The sequence below is a fragment of the Anser cygnoides genome, chromosome 34, assembly GCF_040182565.1.
Source record: "Anser cygnoides isolate HZ-2024a breed goose chromosome 34, Taihu_goose_T2T_genome, whole genome shotgun sequence".
In the NCBI taxonomy this organism is placed as follows: domain Eukaryota; kingdom Metazoa; phylum Chordata; class Aves; order Anseriformes; family Anatidae; genus Anser; species Anser cygnoides.
Window position 1 is genome coordinate 1,209,269 of NC_089906.1, and position 17,127 is coordinate 1,226,395.

At 69.9% G+C, this 17,127-nt stretch overlaps 1 protein-coding gene across 1 annotated transcript in view; it reads left to right on the plus strand.

Annotated features, from left to right (window-relative positions):
- CACNA1A (calcium voltage-gated channel subunit alpha1 A) overlaps window positions 1-17,127 on the plus strand; it is a 35,758-nt gene that overhangs the window by 2,361 nt on the left and 16,270 nt on the right. Inside the window, 32 exon segments of the mRNA XM_066986468.1 lie at window positions 1,221-1,328; window positions 1,602-1,741; window positions 4,222-4,313; window positions 4,397-4,549; window positions 4,955-5,142; window positions 6,386-6,489; window positions 6,608-6,681; window positions 6,684-6,722; window positions 6,817-6,873; window positions 6,997-7,086; window positions 7,781-7,990; window positions 8,059-8,171; window positions 9,486-9,598; window positions 9,720-9,851; window positions 9,940-10,012; window positions 10,097-10,214; window positions 10,303-10,370; window positions 10,459-10,565; window positions 11,491-11,795; window positions 11,798-12,206; window positions 12,322-12,512; window positions 12,515-12,685; window positions 12,781-12,922; window positions 13,021-13,136; window positions 13,139-13,149; window positions 13,568-13,627; window positions 13,718-13,824; window positions 15,047-15,146; window positions 15,267-15,427; window positions 15,504-15,644; window positions 15,734-15,935; window positions 16,326-16,490. Of these exon segments, the coding sequence (XP_066842569.1) occupies window positions 1,221-1,328; window positions 1,602-1,741; window positions 4,222-4,313; window positions 4,397-4,549; window positions 4,955-5,142; window positions 6,386-6,489; window positions 6,608-6,681; window positions 6,684-6,722; window positions 6,817-6,873; window positions 6,997-7,086; window positions 7,781-7,990; window positions 8,059-8,171; window positions 9,486-9,598; window positions 9,720-9,851; window positions 9,940-10,012; window positions 10,097-10,214; window positions 10,303-10,370; window positions 10,459-10,565; window positions 11,491-11,795; window positions 11,798-12,206; window positions 12,322-12,512; window positions 12,515-12,685; window positions 12,781-12,922; window positions 13,021-13,136; window positions 13,139-13,149; window positions 13,568-13,627; window positions 13,718-13,824; window positions 15,047-15,146; window positions 15,267-15,427; window positions 15,504-15,644; window positions 15,734-15,935; window positions 16,326-16,490 (4,260 nt within the window).

Below are 17,127 nucleotides of genomic sequence, written 5' to 3' on the forward strand. Positions count from 1 at the left end.
GCGAAGCCACCGGCACCGCCGCGTGCTCGCACCGTGCCCGGGAGGGGGGGGGGTCCCAGAACCCCCCCCAAACCGCGGCGCTCGGGCAGCGTGCCCGGCGTCCGGCCGGCTGCCGCGGGGCCGTGCCGCAGCGGGACGAGCCTGGCTGGGGGGGTCCGGGGGGGGCAGCCTCTGCTGCTGCCCCGAGCCCCCCACCCAAAAGGGCCGGTGTCCCCCCCCGTCCCTCGCCGCCGGCACCGCGCCGTGCCGGGAGGGTTTGGCGGCGGTGCCGCGGGCGCCGCTGCCGCTGTCGCAGCGGGTCGCGGGCGGGCGCTGACACCGTGACGGAGCTGGCGGCGAGGCGGGGGCCGCGGGGAGGGGTGGGGGGCACGGAGGGGCCCGGGGGGGCTGTACCGCACCCCCTCGCCCCACCCCGCCGCCCCTTCCCCCCTCCGGTGGGTCCCATCCTGCGGGCGCAGGGCTCGGGGCTGCGGTGCGGCCGCGTGGCCGTGCCGGGGAGCCGCGGTGCGCCGGGGAGCGGTGCCAGAGGGCTGAGCCGTGCCGGGGAGCCGCGGCGTGCCAGGGAGCGGTGCCGGCTCGCGGTGCTGTGCCAGGGAGCGGTGCCGGCTCGCCGCGGCGTGCCGCGGTGCCGGCGAGCCGTGCCGTGCCAGGCCACGGGGCCGTGCCGAACGGCCCAAACGCGTCGGTGCGCCGGGCGTGAGAGCCAGCACCGCGGAGAGCTGCGTGGTGCTGGGCCCTCGTCCCGGACCCTCGTCCCGGACCCCGGTGCCGGCTCGCCGCGCGGTGCCGGGGAGCTCCCGCGCGGTGCCAGCACGTGGCTGCCGCAGTTCTGGTGCTGCCGGCGTCCCCGTGCCGTGCCGTGCTCGGGGTGCAGCAAGGAGCCACGAGGCCCCCCCCCTCCCCGGTGCCCCCCTCCCGCTGCTGCAGCCCCCCCCCCCCCCCCCGTGTTGTCTCCGGGTGCCCCCCCCTTGCCCCGTGGCTCGCCCCGGTCCCGCTGCGGCCGCGGCGCTTTGATCGCGGCTCCCTCCGGGGCCGCCGGGTCGGGCCTTTGATGGGGACATCAATGAGCCACCGCACGCTGCCGGGCTCCCGCGGCCCCCCCGCCGCCTCCACCACCTCCTCCCTCTCCCGGCCCCTTTCCAGCCTCAGTTTCCCCCTCGGCTGCCCCCCCCCCACACCCCTCGGACCCCCCCCCCAGGGTTTTTCCTTGACCGGGCGCACCTCCTTTTGAGTACATGATTTTAGCCACCATCATCGCCAACTGCATCGTCCTGGCGCTGGAGCAGCACCTGCCCGACGAGGACAAGACCCCCATGTCGGAGCGGCTGGTGAGCCCCCCCCCCCGATCCCATCCCATCCCCCCCCCCCACCCCCTGCGGCCCCCCCCGTGCTCCCCCCGGAGCCGCCTGCGTCCCACTTTCCTCCGTGCCGGGGAATCTGGGCCAGGCGGGGAGCAGCGGCCGCCCCCGCTTGGCAGCGCCCAGCTTGGGGGGGGGGGGTTGGGGACAGCAGGGACCCCCCCCTCGGTCAGTGCCCCCCACCCCAGGCAGTGCCCCCCCCCAGCCCAGGGGGGGTGTCCTGACGCGTGCCCCCGTCCCCAGGACGACACGGAGCCGTACTTCATCGGCATCTTCTGCTTCGAGGCGGGGATCAAGATCATCGCGCTGGGCTTCGCCTTCCACAAAGGCTCCTACCTGCGCAACGGCTGGAACGTGATGGACTTCGTGGTCGTCCTCACCGGGTGAGCCCCGCGCCCAAAACCCGGCCCCCCCTGGACCCCCCCAGACCCCCCCGGACCCTCCCGGACCCCTCCGGACCCCTCGGGACCCGCAGCACCGGGTGCCGTGCTCAGAGCTTGGCGCGGGTGCCGGCCACGTGCCCCGCGACGTCGTGCGCCGGAGCCACGTGCGTGCATGGTGCGCTTTGCACGCTCATACACGTGTGTGCACACGCGTACACGGCACCCTCGTGCACGGCGCTGCGGCCCCCCCCTGCCGCTGGTAATTGCCACCTCGGAGCTCGCCCGCGGCCCCGGCGCAGCAGGCGCCTCTTGGCGCTGTCACAACATTTCCCCGTGCCGTCACCGCCAGCACCGCCGCCCTCCCGGCACCCGCTGCCGTGGCTCAGCCCCGGCTCCCGGCCCTGGGGGCGCCCCGAAGCCCGCGGGGCTGCTGCCCGCCGGGGGGGGGAGCGGTGGGGAAACTGAGGCAGGGAGCGCCAGGGGGGCGGCTGCTGCCTTGGGGCTTGGTGTGCCCGGCAGTTCAGGGGCACCCCGGGGTGCTGCTGCGGTGCTGCGCGCTGCCGGGGGCACCCTGAGCACCCTGAGCACCCTGCACCCTCTGCCCCCTGCCCCGTGCACCCCCTGCCCCTGGTACCCCCTGCACCCTCTGCATCTCCCCCTGCACCCCCTGCACCCCCTGCACCTTGCACCCCTTGCACCTTCACCCCCTGCACTTCACACCTTGCACCCTGCACCCCCTGCACACCCCTGCACCCTGCGCCCCCTGCACCTCCTGCACCCTCTGCATCTCCTCCTGCACCCCCTGCACCCCCTGCACCTTGCACCCCTTGCACCTTCACCCCCTGCACTTCACACCTTGCACCCTGCACCCCCCTGCACACCCCCTGCACCCTGCGCTCCCTGCACCTCCTGCACCCTCTGCATCTCCCCCTGCACCCCCTGCACCCCCTGCACCTTGCACCCCCTTGCACTTCACACCTTGCACCCTGCACCCCCTGCACACCCCCTGCCCCTGCACCCCCTGCACCTCCTGCACCCTCTGCATCTCCCCCTGCACCCCCTGCACCTCCTGCACCCTCTGCATCTCCCCCTGCACCCCTGCACCCCCTGCACCCTCTGCATACCCCCTGCACCTTGCACCCCCTTCACCCTGCACCCCCTGCACCTCCTGCACCCTCTGCATCTCCCCCCGCACCCCCTGCACCTTGCACCCCCTGCACCCTGCGCCCCCTGCACTCTCTGCATCTCCCCCTGCACCCCCTGCACCCCCTGCACCTTGCATCTGGCACCCCACACCCCCTGCATCTCCCCCTGCACCCCCTGCACCCTCTGCGTACCCCCTGCACCTTGCACCCCCTGCACCCTGTACCCCCTGCACCCTCTGCATCTCCCCCTGCCCCCCCCCCTGCACCCCCTGCACCTTGCACCCCTTGCACTTCACCCCTTGCCCCCTGCACCCCCTGCACACCCCCTGCACCCTGCACCTTGCACTTGGCACCCTGCACCCTGCACCCTGCACCTTGCACCCCCCCCCCCGCACCTTGCGTTTTGCACCCTGCCCCCCCCGCGCCCCCCCCCCCCCGCCCCTCCCCGCCCTCATCAATGAACCGCGGCCGTCGCCGGGGCAACGGCCATGAATGGACGGGGGGGGGGGGGCGGGGGGGGGACGGCGCCGTGAATGGGCTCGGCCGGTTGCCATGGCGACGGGCGGGAGGGCCCCTCCCCCCTCGGGCCGCCGATGGGGGCGGGGTGGGGTCGGACACCGGGACCCCCCCCCCGGCACCCCGGGGACCCCCCCGGCGTCGTGGGGATGGGGGGGGGGTGCGGGGACCCCAGGGTGGGGTGCGGGGACCCCAAGTTTGGGGCACAGGGACCCCAGGGTGGGGGCGCAAGGACCCCAGGGTGGGGGCATGGGGACCCCCAGGATAGGGGAACAGGGACCCCAAGTTTGGGGCACAGGGACCCCAGGGTGGGGGTGTGGAGACCCCAAAGACAGGGGAGCAGGGACCCCAGGATTAGGGCACGGGGACCCCAGGGTTGGGGTGCGGGGAACCCCAGGGTTGGGGTATGGGGACCCCAGGATTAGGGCACAGGGACCCCAGGGTTGGGGTGCAGGGACCCCAGGATTAGGGCACGGGGACCCCAGGGTTGGGGTGCGAGGACCCCCAGGGTTGGGGTATGGGGACCCCAGGATTAGGGCACGGGGACCCCAGGGTTGGGGTGCAGGGACCCCAGGATTAGGGCACGGGGACCCCAGGGTTGGGGCATGGGGACCCCCAGGGTTGGAGACCCCAAGTTTGGGGCACAGAGACCCCAGGCGGGGGGCGCACGGAGGGGGGGGGGGGCTGCAGGGACCTCTGGGCCGAGCCCCATTTGGGGCAGGCGGCTTTTCCTGGGGGTCCCATGGCCACCGAGAGCCGCGGGGGCTCGTGCCTGAGGTGCCCCCCCCCCCCAACCCCCCCTCCCTCCCCCCCCCGCAGCATCCTGGCCACGGTGGGCTCCCAGTTCGACCTGCGGACGCTGCGGGCCGTGCGCGTGCTGCGGCCCCTCAAGCTGGTCTCGGGGATCCCAAGTGAGTGGGGGTCCCATGGGAGGTTGGGGGGACCCGGGGGGGGTCCCGGGGGGGGCCGCGGCCGCTCACCCGCCCTGGCGCAGGTTTACAAGTCGTCCTCAAGTCCATCATGAAGGCGATGATCCCGCTGCTGCAGATCGGCCTCCTCCTCTTCTTCGCCATCCTCATCTTCGCCATCATAGGGCTGGAGTTTTATATGGGCAAATTCCACACCACCTGCTTCGACCTGGTCACCGGTACGGCGCGGGACCCCCCCCGGGACCCCCCCCCGGCATCACTGTGCCTCAATTCCCCCCCAGCCCCCTGCAGAGGGCTCAGGTCCCCCCCACCAGTCCATGTGCAGAGGGCCCCCCCCCCGGTGCCTCAGTTTCCCCCCCAGCCCCCAGCAGAGAGCTCAGCCCCCCCTCCCCGTGGGGCTGGGATTGGGATCGGGACCGGGACCGGGACCGGGACCGGGGCCGGATCCTTCCCGACCCCCCCCCCCCCCCCCGGGGCCCCGTCCCGATGTGGAACAACCTAATTACGGCGCCATTAATTGGCGGGAGCTAATTCCAGCGCCGTTAATTGGCGCGAGCTATTTCTGCTCCCTCTCGGGGAGCCGGGGGGGGGGGTCCCTGACCCCGTGTCCCCCCCCCCCCCAGACGAGATCAAGGTGGAGGTGCCGTGCGGGACGGACGAGCCGGCGCGGATCTGCCCCAACGGCACCAAGTGCAAGAAGTACTGGGAGGGCCCCAACTACGGCATCACGCAGTTCGACAACATCCTCTTCGCCGTGCTCACCGTCTTCCAGTGCATCACCATGGAAGGGTGGACAGACCTCCTCTACTATGTGAGCCCCCCCCCCGGGCACCCCCCCGGGGGGGCTCTCCGGTCCCCGCGGGGTCCCACGGGGGGTCTCCGGTCCTATGGGGTTCCCCTTGGGGGTCTCTGGTCCCCATAGCCCCCCCCGGTGTCTCTCTGGTCCCTACGGGGTTCCTCTGGGGGTCTCCAGTCCCTATGGGGTCCCCCAGGGGGTCTCTGGTCCCCATAGGGTCAGGGGGTCTCAGGTCCCCTAGGGCCCCCCAGTGTCTCCCTGGTCCCTGTGGGGTTCCTCTGGGGATCTCCAGTCCTTATGGGGTCCCCCAGGGGGTCTCTCGTTCCCATAGGGTCCTTCAGAGCTTCCCCTGCCCCCCTGGTGTACCCAGGGGGTCTCTGGTCCCTATGGGGTCCCCCAGGGCTTTCCAGTCCCCATGGGGTCCTCCAGGGGTCTCTGGTCCCCATAGGCCCCCCCCGGTGTCTCTCTGGTCCCTATGGGGTTCCTCTGGGGGTCTCCAGTCCCTGTGGGGGTCCCTCAGGGGGTCTCTGGTCCCCATAGGCCCCCCCCGGTGTCTCCCTGGTCCCTGTGGGGTTCCTCTGGGGGTCTCCAGTCCCTATGGGGTCCCCCAGGAGGTCTCTGGTTCCCATAGGGTCCCACAGGGGGTCTCTGGTCCCTATGGGGTCCCCCAGGGCTCTCCAGTCCCCATGGGGTCCCCCAGGGGTCTCTGGTCCCTATGGGGTTCCCCTGGGGGGTCTCTGGTCCCTATGGGATTCCTCTGGGGGTCTTCAGTCCCTGTGGGGTCCCCCAGGGGGACTCTGGTTCCCATAGGGTCCCACAGGGGGTCTCTGGTCCCGATTGGGTTCCCCAGGGTCTGACTGGTCCCTATGGGACCCCCCAGGGGTCTCTGGTCCCTATGGGATTCCCCTGGGGGGTCTCTGGTCCCCATGGGGTCCCCAGGGGGTCTCCAGTCCCTATGGGGCCCCCCAGGGGTCTCCGGTCCCCTATGGGGTCCCCAGGGTCTGACTGGTCCCTATGGGGCCCCCCAGGGCTCTCCGGTCCCTATGGGGCCCCCCAGGGTCTCTCTGGTCCCCTTGGGGTCCCCCCGGGGGTCTCCGGTCCCCACGTTCTCCCCCCCGGGGCTCCTGGCGGCCGTGACCCAGGGTGTGCACGGGACCGGAGCAGAAAGGGGGGGGGGGGGACACACGGGGGGGGGGGACACCCCCAGCCCTGACCCCCCCCCCCCCATTTTTTTCCTCCCCCCCTTTCCCCCCCCCAGAGCAACGACGCCTCAGGGAACACTTGGAACTGGCTGTACTTCATCCCCCTCATCATCATCGGCTCCTTTTTTATGCTCAACCTAGTGCTGGGGGTGCTGTCCGGGTGAGCTGGGGCGGGGGGTGGTGGGTGTAGTTTTTTTTTTTTTTTGGGGGGGGGGTCCCTGTGTGTGTGCCCCCCCCTCCCCGCTGACCCCCCCCGGCCCCCCCCCCCGGCCCCGCAGGGAGTTCGCCAAGGAGCGGGAGCGGGTGGAGAACCGCCGCGCCTTCCTCAAGCTGCGGCGCCAGCAGCAGATCGAGCGGAGCTCAACGGCTACATGGAGTGGATTTCCAAAGCGGGTGAGCGCCGTGACCCCCCCCCAAAAAAAAAACAACCCAGAGACCCCCCCCGGGTCCCCCGGACCCCCGAGCCCCCTCCCCGCCTCTCTCTCAGAAGAAGTCATCCTGGCGGAGGACGAGACCGAGGGCGACCCCCGGCACCCCTTCGATGGTAAGTGGCCGCCCCGCCGCGGGCCGGGCGGGGGCTTAAAGTGGGGGGGGGGTGTGGGGGGGGTCCCGGCCCCCCGGGGCGCCGCCGCCGCCCCCCTCACGGCCCCCGGTGTCCCTGCGGGAGCTCTGCGGAGGGCGACGGTCAAGAAGAGCAGGACCGAGCTGCTGAGCCCCGAGGACGCCGAGGAGCAGCTGGCCGACATCGCCTCCGTGGGTAGGTGGGCGCGGGCGGGGGGGGGCGCACGGGGCTGGGGGGGCACACACGGGGCTGGGGGGCACACATGGGGCCAGGGGAGCACAAAGGCTGGGGGGCACACATGGGGCTGGGGGGCACACAGAACTGGGGGGGCACACATGGGACTGGGGGGCACAAAGGGCTGGGGGGCACACATGGGGCTGGGGGGAGCACACATGGGGCCGGGGAGGCACGCATGGGGCTGGGGGGCACACATGGGGCCGGGGAGGCACGCATGGGGCTGGGGGGGCACACATGGGGTTGGGGGGCACAAAGGCTGGAGGGGCACACATGGGGCCGGGGGGCACACATGGGGCTGGGGGGCACACATAGGGCTGGAGGGGCACACATGGGGCCAGGGGAGCACAAAGGCTGGGGGGGCACACATGGGGCTGGGGGTGCATGCACATGGGGCTGGGGGGCACACACAGCTGGGGGGGCACGCACAGGGCTGGGGGGCACAAAGGGCTGGGGGGTCACACATGGGGCTGGGGGGGCACACATAGGGCTGGGGGGCACACATGGGGCTGGGAGTCACACACAGCTGGGGGGCACACATGGGGCTGGGTGGTCACACACGGAGACAAGGGTGCGCACACGGGGTGGGGGAGGACGACAACACACAGCCGGGGGGCACCCAGCACCCCGTACCTATCCCCCCGCCCCCCCGCAGGCTCCCCCTTCGCCCGCGCCAGCCTCAAAAGTGCCAAGCTGGAGAACGCGACGTTCTTCCACAAGCGCGAGCGGAGGATGCGCTTCCACATCCGCCGCATGGTCAAAACTCAGGCCTTCTACTGGACCGTGCTGGGGCTGGTCGCGCTCAACACGCTCTGCGTCGCCATCGTCCACTACGACCAGCCCGAGTGGCTCTCCGACTTCCTCTGTGAGTGCCCCCCCCGGACCCCCCGGCGCAGCCCCGGCACTGCCCTTCTCTCTCCGCTCCCCCCGCAGACTATGCAGAATTCATTTTCTTGGGACTCTTTATGTCCGAAATGTTTATAAAAATGTACGGGCTGGGGACGCGGCCTTACTTCCACTCGTCCTTCAACTGCTTCGACTGCGCCGTGAGTCGGCGGGACGGGGACGGGGACGGGGACGGGGACGGGGACGGGGACGGGGACGGGGACGGGGACGGGGACGGGATGGGATGGGATGGGATGGGATGGGGATGGGGATGGGATGAGGGTGGGATGGGGATGGGGATGGGGATGGGATGAGGTCAGGATGGAGATGGGGATGGGATCGGGATTGGGATGGGATGGGGATGGGATGGGATTGGGATGGGGACAGGGATGGGGACAGGATGGGATTGGGGTGGGATGGGATGGGATGGGATGGGATTGGGATGGGGACAAGGATGTGGACAGGATGGGATTGGGGTGGGATGGGATGGGATGGGATTGGGATAGGAATGGGATGAGGGTGGGATGGAGACGGGATGAGGTCAGGATGGGGATGGGATCGGAATGGGGATGGGATGGGGATGGGGATGGGGATGGGATGGGAACAGGGATGGGAATCGGAGTGGGATGGGATGGGGATGGGAATGGGATGAGGGTGGGATGGGGATGGGAATGGGATGAGGTCAGGATGGGGATGGGGTCGGAATGGGGATGGGAATGGGGTTGGGGATGGGAATGGGATGAGGGTGGGATGGGGATGGGAATGGGATGAGGTCAGGATGGGGATGGGGTCGGAATGGGGATGGGAATGGGGTTGGGGATGGGATGGGATGGGAATGGGGATGGGGACGGGATGAGGTCAGGATGGAGATGGGGATGGGATCGGGATTGGGATGGGATGGGGATGGGATCAGGATTGGGATGGGGACAGGGATGGGGACAGGATGGGATGGGATGAGGGTGGGATGGGATGGGGACGGGACGAGGTCAGGATGGGGAGGGGGATGGGATCAGGATGGGGATGGGATGGGGATAAGGATGGGATGGGATTATGATGGGGACGGGGATGGGGATGGGATGGGATCAGGATGGGAATGGGATGAAGGTGGGATGGGGATGGGGATGGGGATGGGGATGGGGATGGGGATGGGGATGGGGATGGGGATGGGGATGGGGATGGGGATGGGGATGGGGATGGGGATGGGGATGGGGATGGGGATGGGGGAGGGGATGGGGGTGAGGATGGGATGAGATGGAGACGGATATGAGGATGGGGTTAGGGATAAGGATGAGGTGGAGACATGATGAGGACACGATGGGGACACAGTGGAGACTCAGCGGGGACACAATGGGGACATGACGGGAACACGACTGGGACTTGATGGGGACACGATGGGGATGTGGATGGGGATACAATGGGGACATGACGGGGACACGGTGAGGACACGATGGGGACACGATGCCCGCCCCCCCCAGGTTATCATCGGAAGCATCTTCGAGGTGATCTGGGCAGTTGTGAAGCCGGGAACATCCTTCGGGATCAGCGTGCTGCGAGCTCTCAGGTTACTGCGCATCTTCAAGGTCACCAAGTGAGTGCCGGCGGGCCGGGCGCCGCCTGTCCGTCCGTCCGTCCGTGTCCGTCTGTCTGTGTCCGTCCGTCCGCGTCCGTGTCCGTCCGTGCCCCCGCCGCAGCCCGGCTCTGCCCCGCAGGTACTGGGCTTCCCTGCGGAACCTGGTGGTCTCCCTCCTCAACTCCATGAAGTCCATCATCAGCCTCCTCTTCCTCCTCTTCCTCTTCATCGTCGTCTTCGCCCTTTTGGGGATGCAGCTCTTTGGGGGACAGTGAGTGGCTCCCGGCCCCCCAGCCCGCCCCGTGCCCCCCATAACGAAGCCGGGGCCCCCCCAGTGAAGCCCCCCCCCCAATTTCCAGGTTCAATTTTGACGACGGGACCCCTCCCACCAACTTCGACACTTTCCCAGCAGCAATAATGACGGTGTTTCAGGTAACTCCCCCCCGCCCCGACCCCCGGGGGGGCTCGTGGGGGGGCGCGGGGGTCTCCACACGGCTCCCGTCGCCCCCTCCCCAGATCCTGACGGGTGAGGACTGGAACGCGGTGATGTACGACGGGATCAAATCTCAGGGCGGCGTCAAGGGCGGGATGGTTTTCTCCGTGTACTTCATCGTCCTCACCCTCTTCGGCAACTGTATCCTTGGGGGGGACGGCAGGGGGCCGGGGGTGGCGGGGGGCCAGGGGGCCATCCCAGGGGGCGCTTTGCCTTGACCCGGCCCCAGACACCCTCCTCAACGTCTTCTTGGCCATCGCGGTGGACAACCTGGCCAACGCGCAGGAGCTCACCAAGGTGAGGGGGGGTCCGGGGGTCCCGGGGGGGGGGCAGCGCCCACCGCCCGCGGCCTCGGGGCGGGGATGGACGCGTGGGGGCCTTGCAGGACGAGCAGGAGGAGGAGGAGGCCGCCAACCAGAAGCTGGCGCTGCAGAAGGCCAAGGAGGTGGCCGAAGTGAGCCCGCTCTCCGCAGCCAACATGTCCATCGCCGTGTAAGTGCGGGGCCGCGCCCGGCCCCGGTCCTGCTCCATCCCTAACTCCGTCCCTGCTCCACCCTAACTCCGTCCCTGCTCCACCCTAACTCCGTCCTTGCTCCATCCCTAACTCCATCCCTGCTCCACCCTAACTCCGTCCCTGCTCCACCCTAACTCCATCCCTGCTCCACCCTAACTCCGTCCCTGCTCCATCCCTAAATCCAACCCTGCTCTATCCTTAACTCCATCCCTGCTCCACCCTAACTCCGTCCCTGCTCCATCCCTAACTCCGTCCCTGCTCCACCCTAACTCCGTCCCTGCTCCTAACTCCGTCCCTGCTCCATCCTTAATCCCTGCTCCACCCTAACTCTGTCCCTGCTCCATCCCTAACTCCGTCCCTGCTCCATCCCTAACTCCGTCCCTGCTCCACCCCTAACGCCATCCCTGCTCCACCCTAACTCCGTCCCTGCTCCATCCCTAACTCCGTCCCTGCTCCACTCTTAACTCCATCCCTGCTCCACCCTAACTCCGTCCCTGCTCCATCCCTAAATCCAACCCTGCTCTATCCTAACTCTATCCCTAACTCCATCCCTGCTCCACCCTAACTCCATCCCTAACTCCATCCCTGCTCCATCCCCTGACCCATCCCTAACTCCATCCCTTCCCCATCCCCTCTCCCTCCCAGCCCCATCCCAACCCCATTCCCATCCCAACCCCATCCCATCCCATCCCATCCCATCCCATCCCGTCCCATCCCTTCCCCATCCCACCCCACCCCATCCCATCCCATCCCATCCCATCCCTTCCCCATCCCACCCCATCCCATCCCATCCCCATCCCGTCCCCATCCCCTCTCCCTCCCAGCCCCATCCCTTCTCCCCCAGCCCCACGCCTTCCGCCTTTCCCTCTCCCCTGACCCTGCGCCTCGCCCCCGGGCACGCAGGAAGGAGCAGCAGAGGAACCAGAAGTCCTCCAAGTCGGTGTGGGAGCAGCGGACGAGCGAGCTGCGGAAGCAGAACCTGCTGGCGAGCCGCGAGGCGCTCTACAGCGAGCTGGACCCCGAGGAGCGCTGGAAGGTCCCCTACGCCCGCCACCTGCGCCCCGACATGAAGACCCACCTGGACCGCCCGCTGGTGGTGGACCCGCAGGAGAACCGCAACAACAACACCAACAAGACGCGCCCCGGCGAGCCGCCGCCCGAGCCCCGCCGGCGCCCCCGCGCCGACGAGCTGCGCCGGCAGCCGCGCTACCCCGACCCCGGCGGCCCCCGCGCCACGGAGCCCCCGAGAGCCGGCGGCCCCGCAGCGTCAGCCGCGAGCCGGAGCGGGAGGGCAGCCAGGAGCGAGCCTACGGCGACGCCGAGCGCTCGAAGGCGCCGGAACGGCGGCACCGCAGCCGCGAGGGCCGCGCCGGCTCGCCCCAGCCCGACCGCGAGCACCGGCGGCACCGGGCGCACCGGCGGGCGGCCGAGGAGGGCGAGGAGGGCGGGCGGCCCGAGCGGCGGCCGCGGCACCGGGACGGCGGCCGAGCGGCGCGGGGTGAAGGCGACGGGGAGCACGGGGACGGCGAGCGGCGCCGGCGGCACCGGCACGCCGCCGCGGTGGCCTACGAGGGCGAAGGCAAGCGGGACGACAGGGAGCGGCGGCACCGGCGGCGGCGGTGAGCGCGCCGCGAGCATCCCCCGGCGTTGGGGCTGGGGGAAACGTCCCCAAACGTCCCCTCCTGGGGCACAGGGGGCGGCGGGCCCTGCGCTGAGCCTCACCTTGGCTTGCAGGGAGAACCACGGCCCCGGCGCACCGCCGGCGCCCACCCTGTCCACCACGCGCCCCATCCAGCAGGACCCCGGCCGCCTGGAGCCCCCCGTGGCCGAGGACATCGACAACATGAAGAACAACAAGCTGGCCACCACCGAGCCCCCGCTCCCCGTGGGCAACCACACCGAGTGCCCCCCGGCATCCCCCGGCCCCCCGCCGGGCACCCCCCCCCGCCAGCAACCCGCCGCCCCCCCGAGACCACCCTCATCGTCACCAACCCCGGCGCCCCCAACAACCCGGCCAAGGCGCTCAGGAGGCCGGAGCACACGGCCGTGGACATCCCCCCGGGACCCCCGCCGCCCCCCAGCAGCGCCCTGGTCCAAGGTAGGGACCCGGCCCCCCCCCCCCCCCTCAAATTGGGGGCTGGAAAGAAGGGGGAGCGCGGTGGGGGGGGAGCCGTGACGCCGCCGCCCCCGCAGTGAACAGGAACGCCAACCCCGAGCCGCTGCCCAGGAAGGAGGAGGAGGAGAAGAAGGAGGAGGAAGGCGAGGGGCAGGAGGAGAACGGCCCCAAGCCCATGGTGCCCTACAGCTCCATGTTCATCCTCTCCACCACCAACCCGTGCGTGCCGGGACGGGGACGGGGGTGTGTGTGTGGGGGGGCGGTTCCAATTGACCCCCCCCTCACCCACAATTTTTGGGAACCCCCCCCCCCCCCAGGTTTCGCCGCCTGTGCCACTACATCGTCAACCTGCGGTACTTCGAGATGTGCATCCTGATGGTCATCGCCATGAGCAGCATCGCCCTGGCCGCCGAGGACCCCGTGCAGCCCAACGCCCCCGCAACAACGTGAGGAGCCCCCCCAACACCCCCCCCCCACCATCCTGACCCTCCCCCCCCCCCCCAGCACCCTGGGGTGCTGGAGCCCCTCCCCGTGGTGCTGATGGGGAGGACCCAAATCAGCACCTGGGGGGGTGATGGGGGGGTCAAGGGGGGTTGTGCTGCCCTTCAGAGCCTGTCTGGGGGGTGCTGGGGTGCAGGGGGGCTCCGGGGGGGTCGTAAAGCCCTGGAGTTAGGGGGAGGGTCTCGGGGTGCTGGGGGGGGGTCCTGGGGTTCGGGGGGTGGGCACAGCCCTGGGGTGCTGAGGGTGGTGACTGGGGGGGTGACTTGGGGGGAGTAATGGGGGGGGTGACTTGGGGGTGACTGGGGGTGACTGGGGGGTGACTGGGGGGGGGGTCTCCCCACTTATATCCCCCCCCCAATCCAGGTCTTGCGCTACTTCGACTACGTCTTCACGGGCGTCTTCACCTTCGAGATGGTGATAAAGGTGGGCGCGGGGGATGGGGGGGCAGGGGGGCAGGGGGGCTCCCCCCCTCCTCGGCGCCCCCCTCACCCCCTGCGCTGCCCCCCCCCCCAGATGGTGGATTTGGGGCTGGTGCTTCACCAAGGTGCCTACTTCCGCGACCTGTGGAACATCCTCGACTTCATCGTGGTCAGCGGGGCGCTGGTGGCCTTCGCCTTCACGTGAGTCCCCCGGGGGGGGGGGGGGTCCCAGTGCCTCCCAGTGCCTCCCAGTGCCTCCCAGTGCCTCCCAGTACCCCCCAGTGCCGTGCAGTGTCTCCCAGCTCGGCTGTCGTTGCTGCGCTTTTGTCGCTTTGACGTCCGTCCTCGACCGCTGCCACCGCGCTGTCTCGTCCCGTCGCTGCCTGGGGTCCCCAAACCCCCCCCCGTCACCCCCCGGGGTCCCCGCACCCCAAACCCCCCCCGGGGTCCGTCTCCCCCCCCCCCCGCCGGCAGGATGGGACCCGGGGTCCTCGGGGCCGCCCCCAGCAGGGCGCAGAGCAGGAGGGGGCGGAGGCTGCGGGAGCGCTGCGGGGGGGGGGGGGTGGTCTGCTAGGGAGGGGTGGGCACCCCGAAAATGGGGCACCCCGAAAATGGGGCACCCCAATAAAGGGGAACCCAAATAAGGGGGTACCCCAATAACGGGGCACCCCAATAATGGGGCACCCCAAATAACGCAGCACCCCCAATAAGGGGGTACCCCCAATAGTGAAGGGTGAGCAGCCTCGGAGTAAAGGGTGAGCAGCCTCAGAGTAAAGGGTCAGCATCCCCTGAGTACAAGGTGAGCAGCCTCAGAGTAAAGGGGTAGCATCCCCTGAGTACAAGGGTGAGCAGCCTCAGAGTAAAGGGTGAGCAGCCTTTGAGTGAAGGGTGAGCATCCTCTGCGTAAAGGGTGGGCATCCTCTGAGTAAAAGGTGAGCAGCCTCAGAGTAAAGGGCGAGCAGCCTCTGAGTGCTCGAGCCCCAGGTTTCGGAGCCCCCCAAGCAGAGGGCGAGGCGCCCGGGGGCCGGGGTCTCTCCGGGGGGCCGGGGGGCCGCGCTCTCACCGTGCCTTGTCTCTCCCCTCCACTGCCACCGGCCGCAGGAGCAGCTCACGGTAAATCCTTCTGATTTCTGCCCCCCCCCGTCCTCGTGCTCCTCGTGCTCTCCTCGTGCTCTCCTCGTGCTCATGGTCGCGCCTCGCTCCCCCCGTGCCCCCCCTTTTGTCCCCCCCCCCATCTCTCCACATCCGTCCCCAAAAGGACCCTCAGGAGGGGACGGGGCCACAGCAGCGCTTGGGGGGGGGGGGCTCAGCCTCCACCCCCCACACCGGGCAGCTGGGGGAGGGGGAGACCCCTTGGTGGGATACCCCCCGCCCTCCCCTCCTCCGGCCCCCGGCCCCACGTGCCCCCGTGTCCCCCCCCCAGCGGCAGCAGCAAGGGGAAGGACATCAACACCATCAAGTCCCTGCGCGTCCTCCGCGTCCTGCGGCCCCTCAAGACCATCAAGAGGCTGCCCAAGCTGAAGGTGCCTGGGGGTGGGGGTGGGGGGGGGGCGACGAGGGGCTGCAACCCCAAGGTGTGTGTGTGGGGGGGTCCCGGCTGGCACCGGGACCCCCCCGCCATGCCCTCGTCGCCCCCCCGGCAGGCCGTCTTTGACTGCGTGGTGAACTCGCTGAAGAACGTGCTCAACATCCTCATCGTCTACATGCTCTTCATGTTCATCTTCGCCGTGGTGGCCGTGCAGCTCTTCAAGGGCAAGTTCTTCTACTGCACCGACGAGTCCAAGGAGTTCGAGAAGGACTGCAGGTAGGGACCCGCCAGACCCCCCAGACCCCCCACGGGCCCCCCCGGCCCCCGTCCCACCGCCTGCCCCCCCCCCCAGGGGCGAGTACCTGGTCTACGAGAAGGACAACGAGGTGAAGGCGCAGAAGCGGGAGTGGAAGAAGTACGACTTCCACTACGACAACGTCCTCTGGGCGCTGCTCACCCTCTTCACCGTCTCCACCGGCGAGGGATGGCCGCAGTAAGGGCACCCCCGTGTGTGGGGGGGGTGGGGAAGGGGCTCGGGACCCCCCCCTGCCCGGCACCCCCTGGTCCCCCCCCCCCTCGCAGGGTCCTGAAGCACTCGGTGGACGCCACCTACGAGAACCAGGGCCCCAGCCCCGGGTACCGCATGGAGATGTCCATCTTCTACGTCGTCTACTTCGTCGTCTTCCCCTTCTTCTTCGTCAACATCTTCGTCGCCCTCATCATCATCACCTTCCAGGAGCAGGGGGACAAGATGATGGAGGAGTACAGCCTGGAGAAGAATGAGGTGCCCCCCCCCTCCCCGCCCTGCTCCCCAGCCCCACCGCCCCCTCCGGGACCCCCCTGCACCCCGGGGGTCCGGGACCTGGTGGCACCCAGCACGTCCCCTCCCCCGGGACCCCCCCCCCATATCCCAGGGGTCTGGGACCCAGTGTCCCCCAGCGCATCCCCCTCTGGGACCCCCTGCACCCTGGGGTCCATCCCAGTGTCCCCCAGCACATCCCTCCCCCCCGGGACCCCCATATCCTGGGGGTCTGGGACCCAGCGTCCCCCAGCGCATCCCCCTCCGGGACCCCCTCCATATCCCGGGGGTCCAGACCCGGCATCCCACCCCCCAGGACCCCCCCCTCGCCCCGGGGGTCCGTACCCGCGTCCCCCAGCGCCTCCCGTCCCGCAGCGGGCGTGCATCGACTTCGCCATCAGCGCCAAGCCGCTGACGCGCCACATGCCCCAGAACCGGCAGAGCTTCCAGTACCGCATGTGGCAGTTCGTGGTGTCGCCGCCCTTCGAGTACACCATCATGGCCATGATCGCCCTCAACACCATCGTCCTCATGATGAAGGTGGGTGACGGCGCACCCCCCCCCCACTTTTGGGGGCTGGCCTCGTCCCCTGCGCCCCCCGCCATGCGCCTCGCTCCTCTCGGGGGCCCCTGGGGTTTGGCCTTGTCCTCTGCCACCTGTCCCTGTCCCCTGGACCCGTCCCTGTCCCCTGGACCCGTTCCTTTCCCCTGTCCCCTGGACCTGTCCCCTGGACCTGTCCCTGTCCCCTGAACCCGTTCCTGTCCCCTGGACCTGTCCCTGTCCCCTGGACCCGTTCCTGTCCCCTGGACCCGTTCCTGTCCCCTGAACCCGTCCCTGTCCCCTGGACCCGTTCCTTTCCTGTCCCCTGGACCTGTCCCCTGAACCCGTCCCCGTCCCCTGAACCCATCCCTGTCCCCTGGACCTGTCCCTGTCCCTTGGACCTGCTCCTGTCCCCTAGAACTGTCCCTGTCCCCTGGAACTGTCCCTGTCCCCTGGACCCATTCCTGTCCCCTGGACCTGTTCCTGTCCCCCCGGATCCATCCCTTGTCCCCTGTCCCCATCCCTGTTCCCTGTCCCTTATACCCGTCCCTGTCCCTTGGACCCATCCGCGTCCCCTGGATCTGTCCCTGTCCCTTGGACCTGCCCCTGTCCCCTGGACCCATCCCTGTCCCTTGGA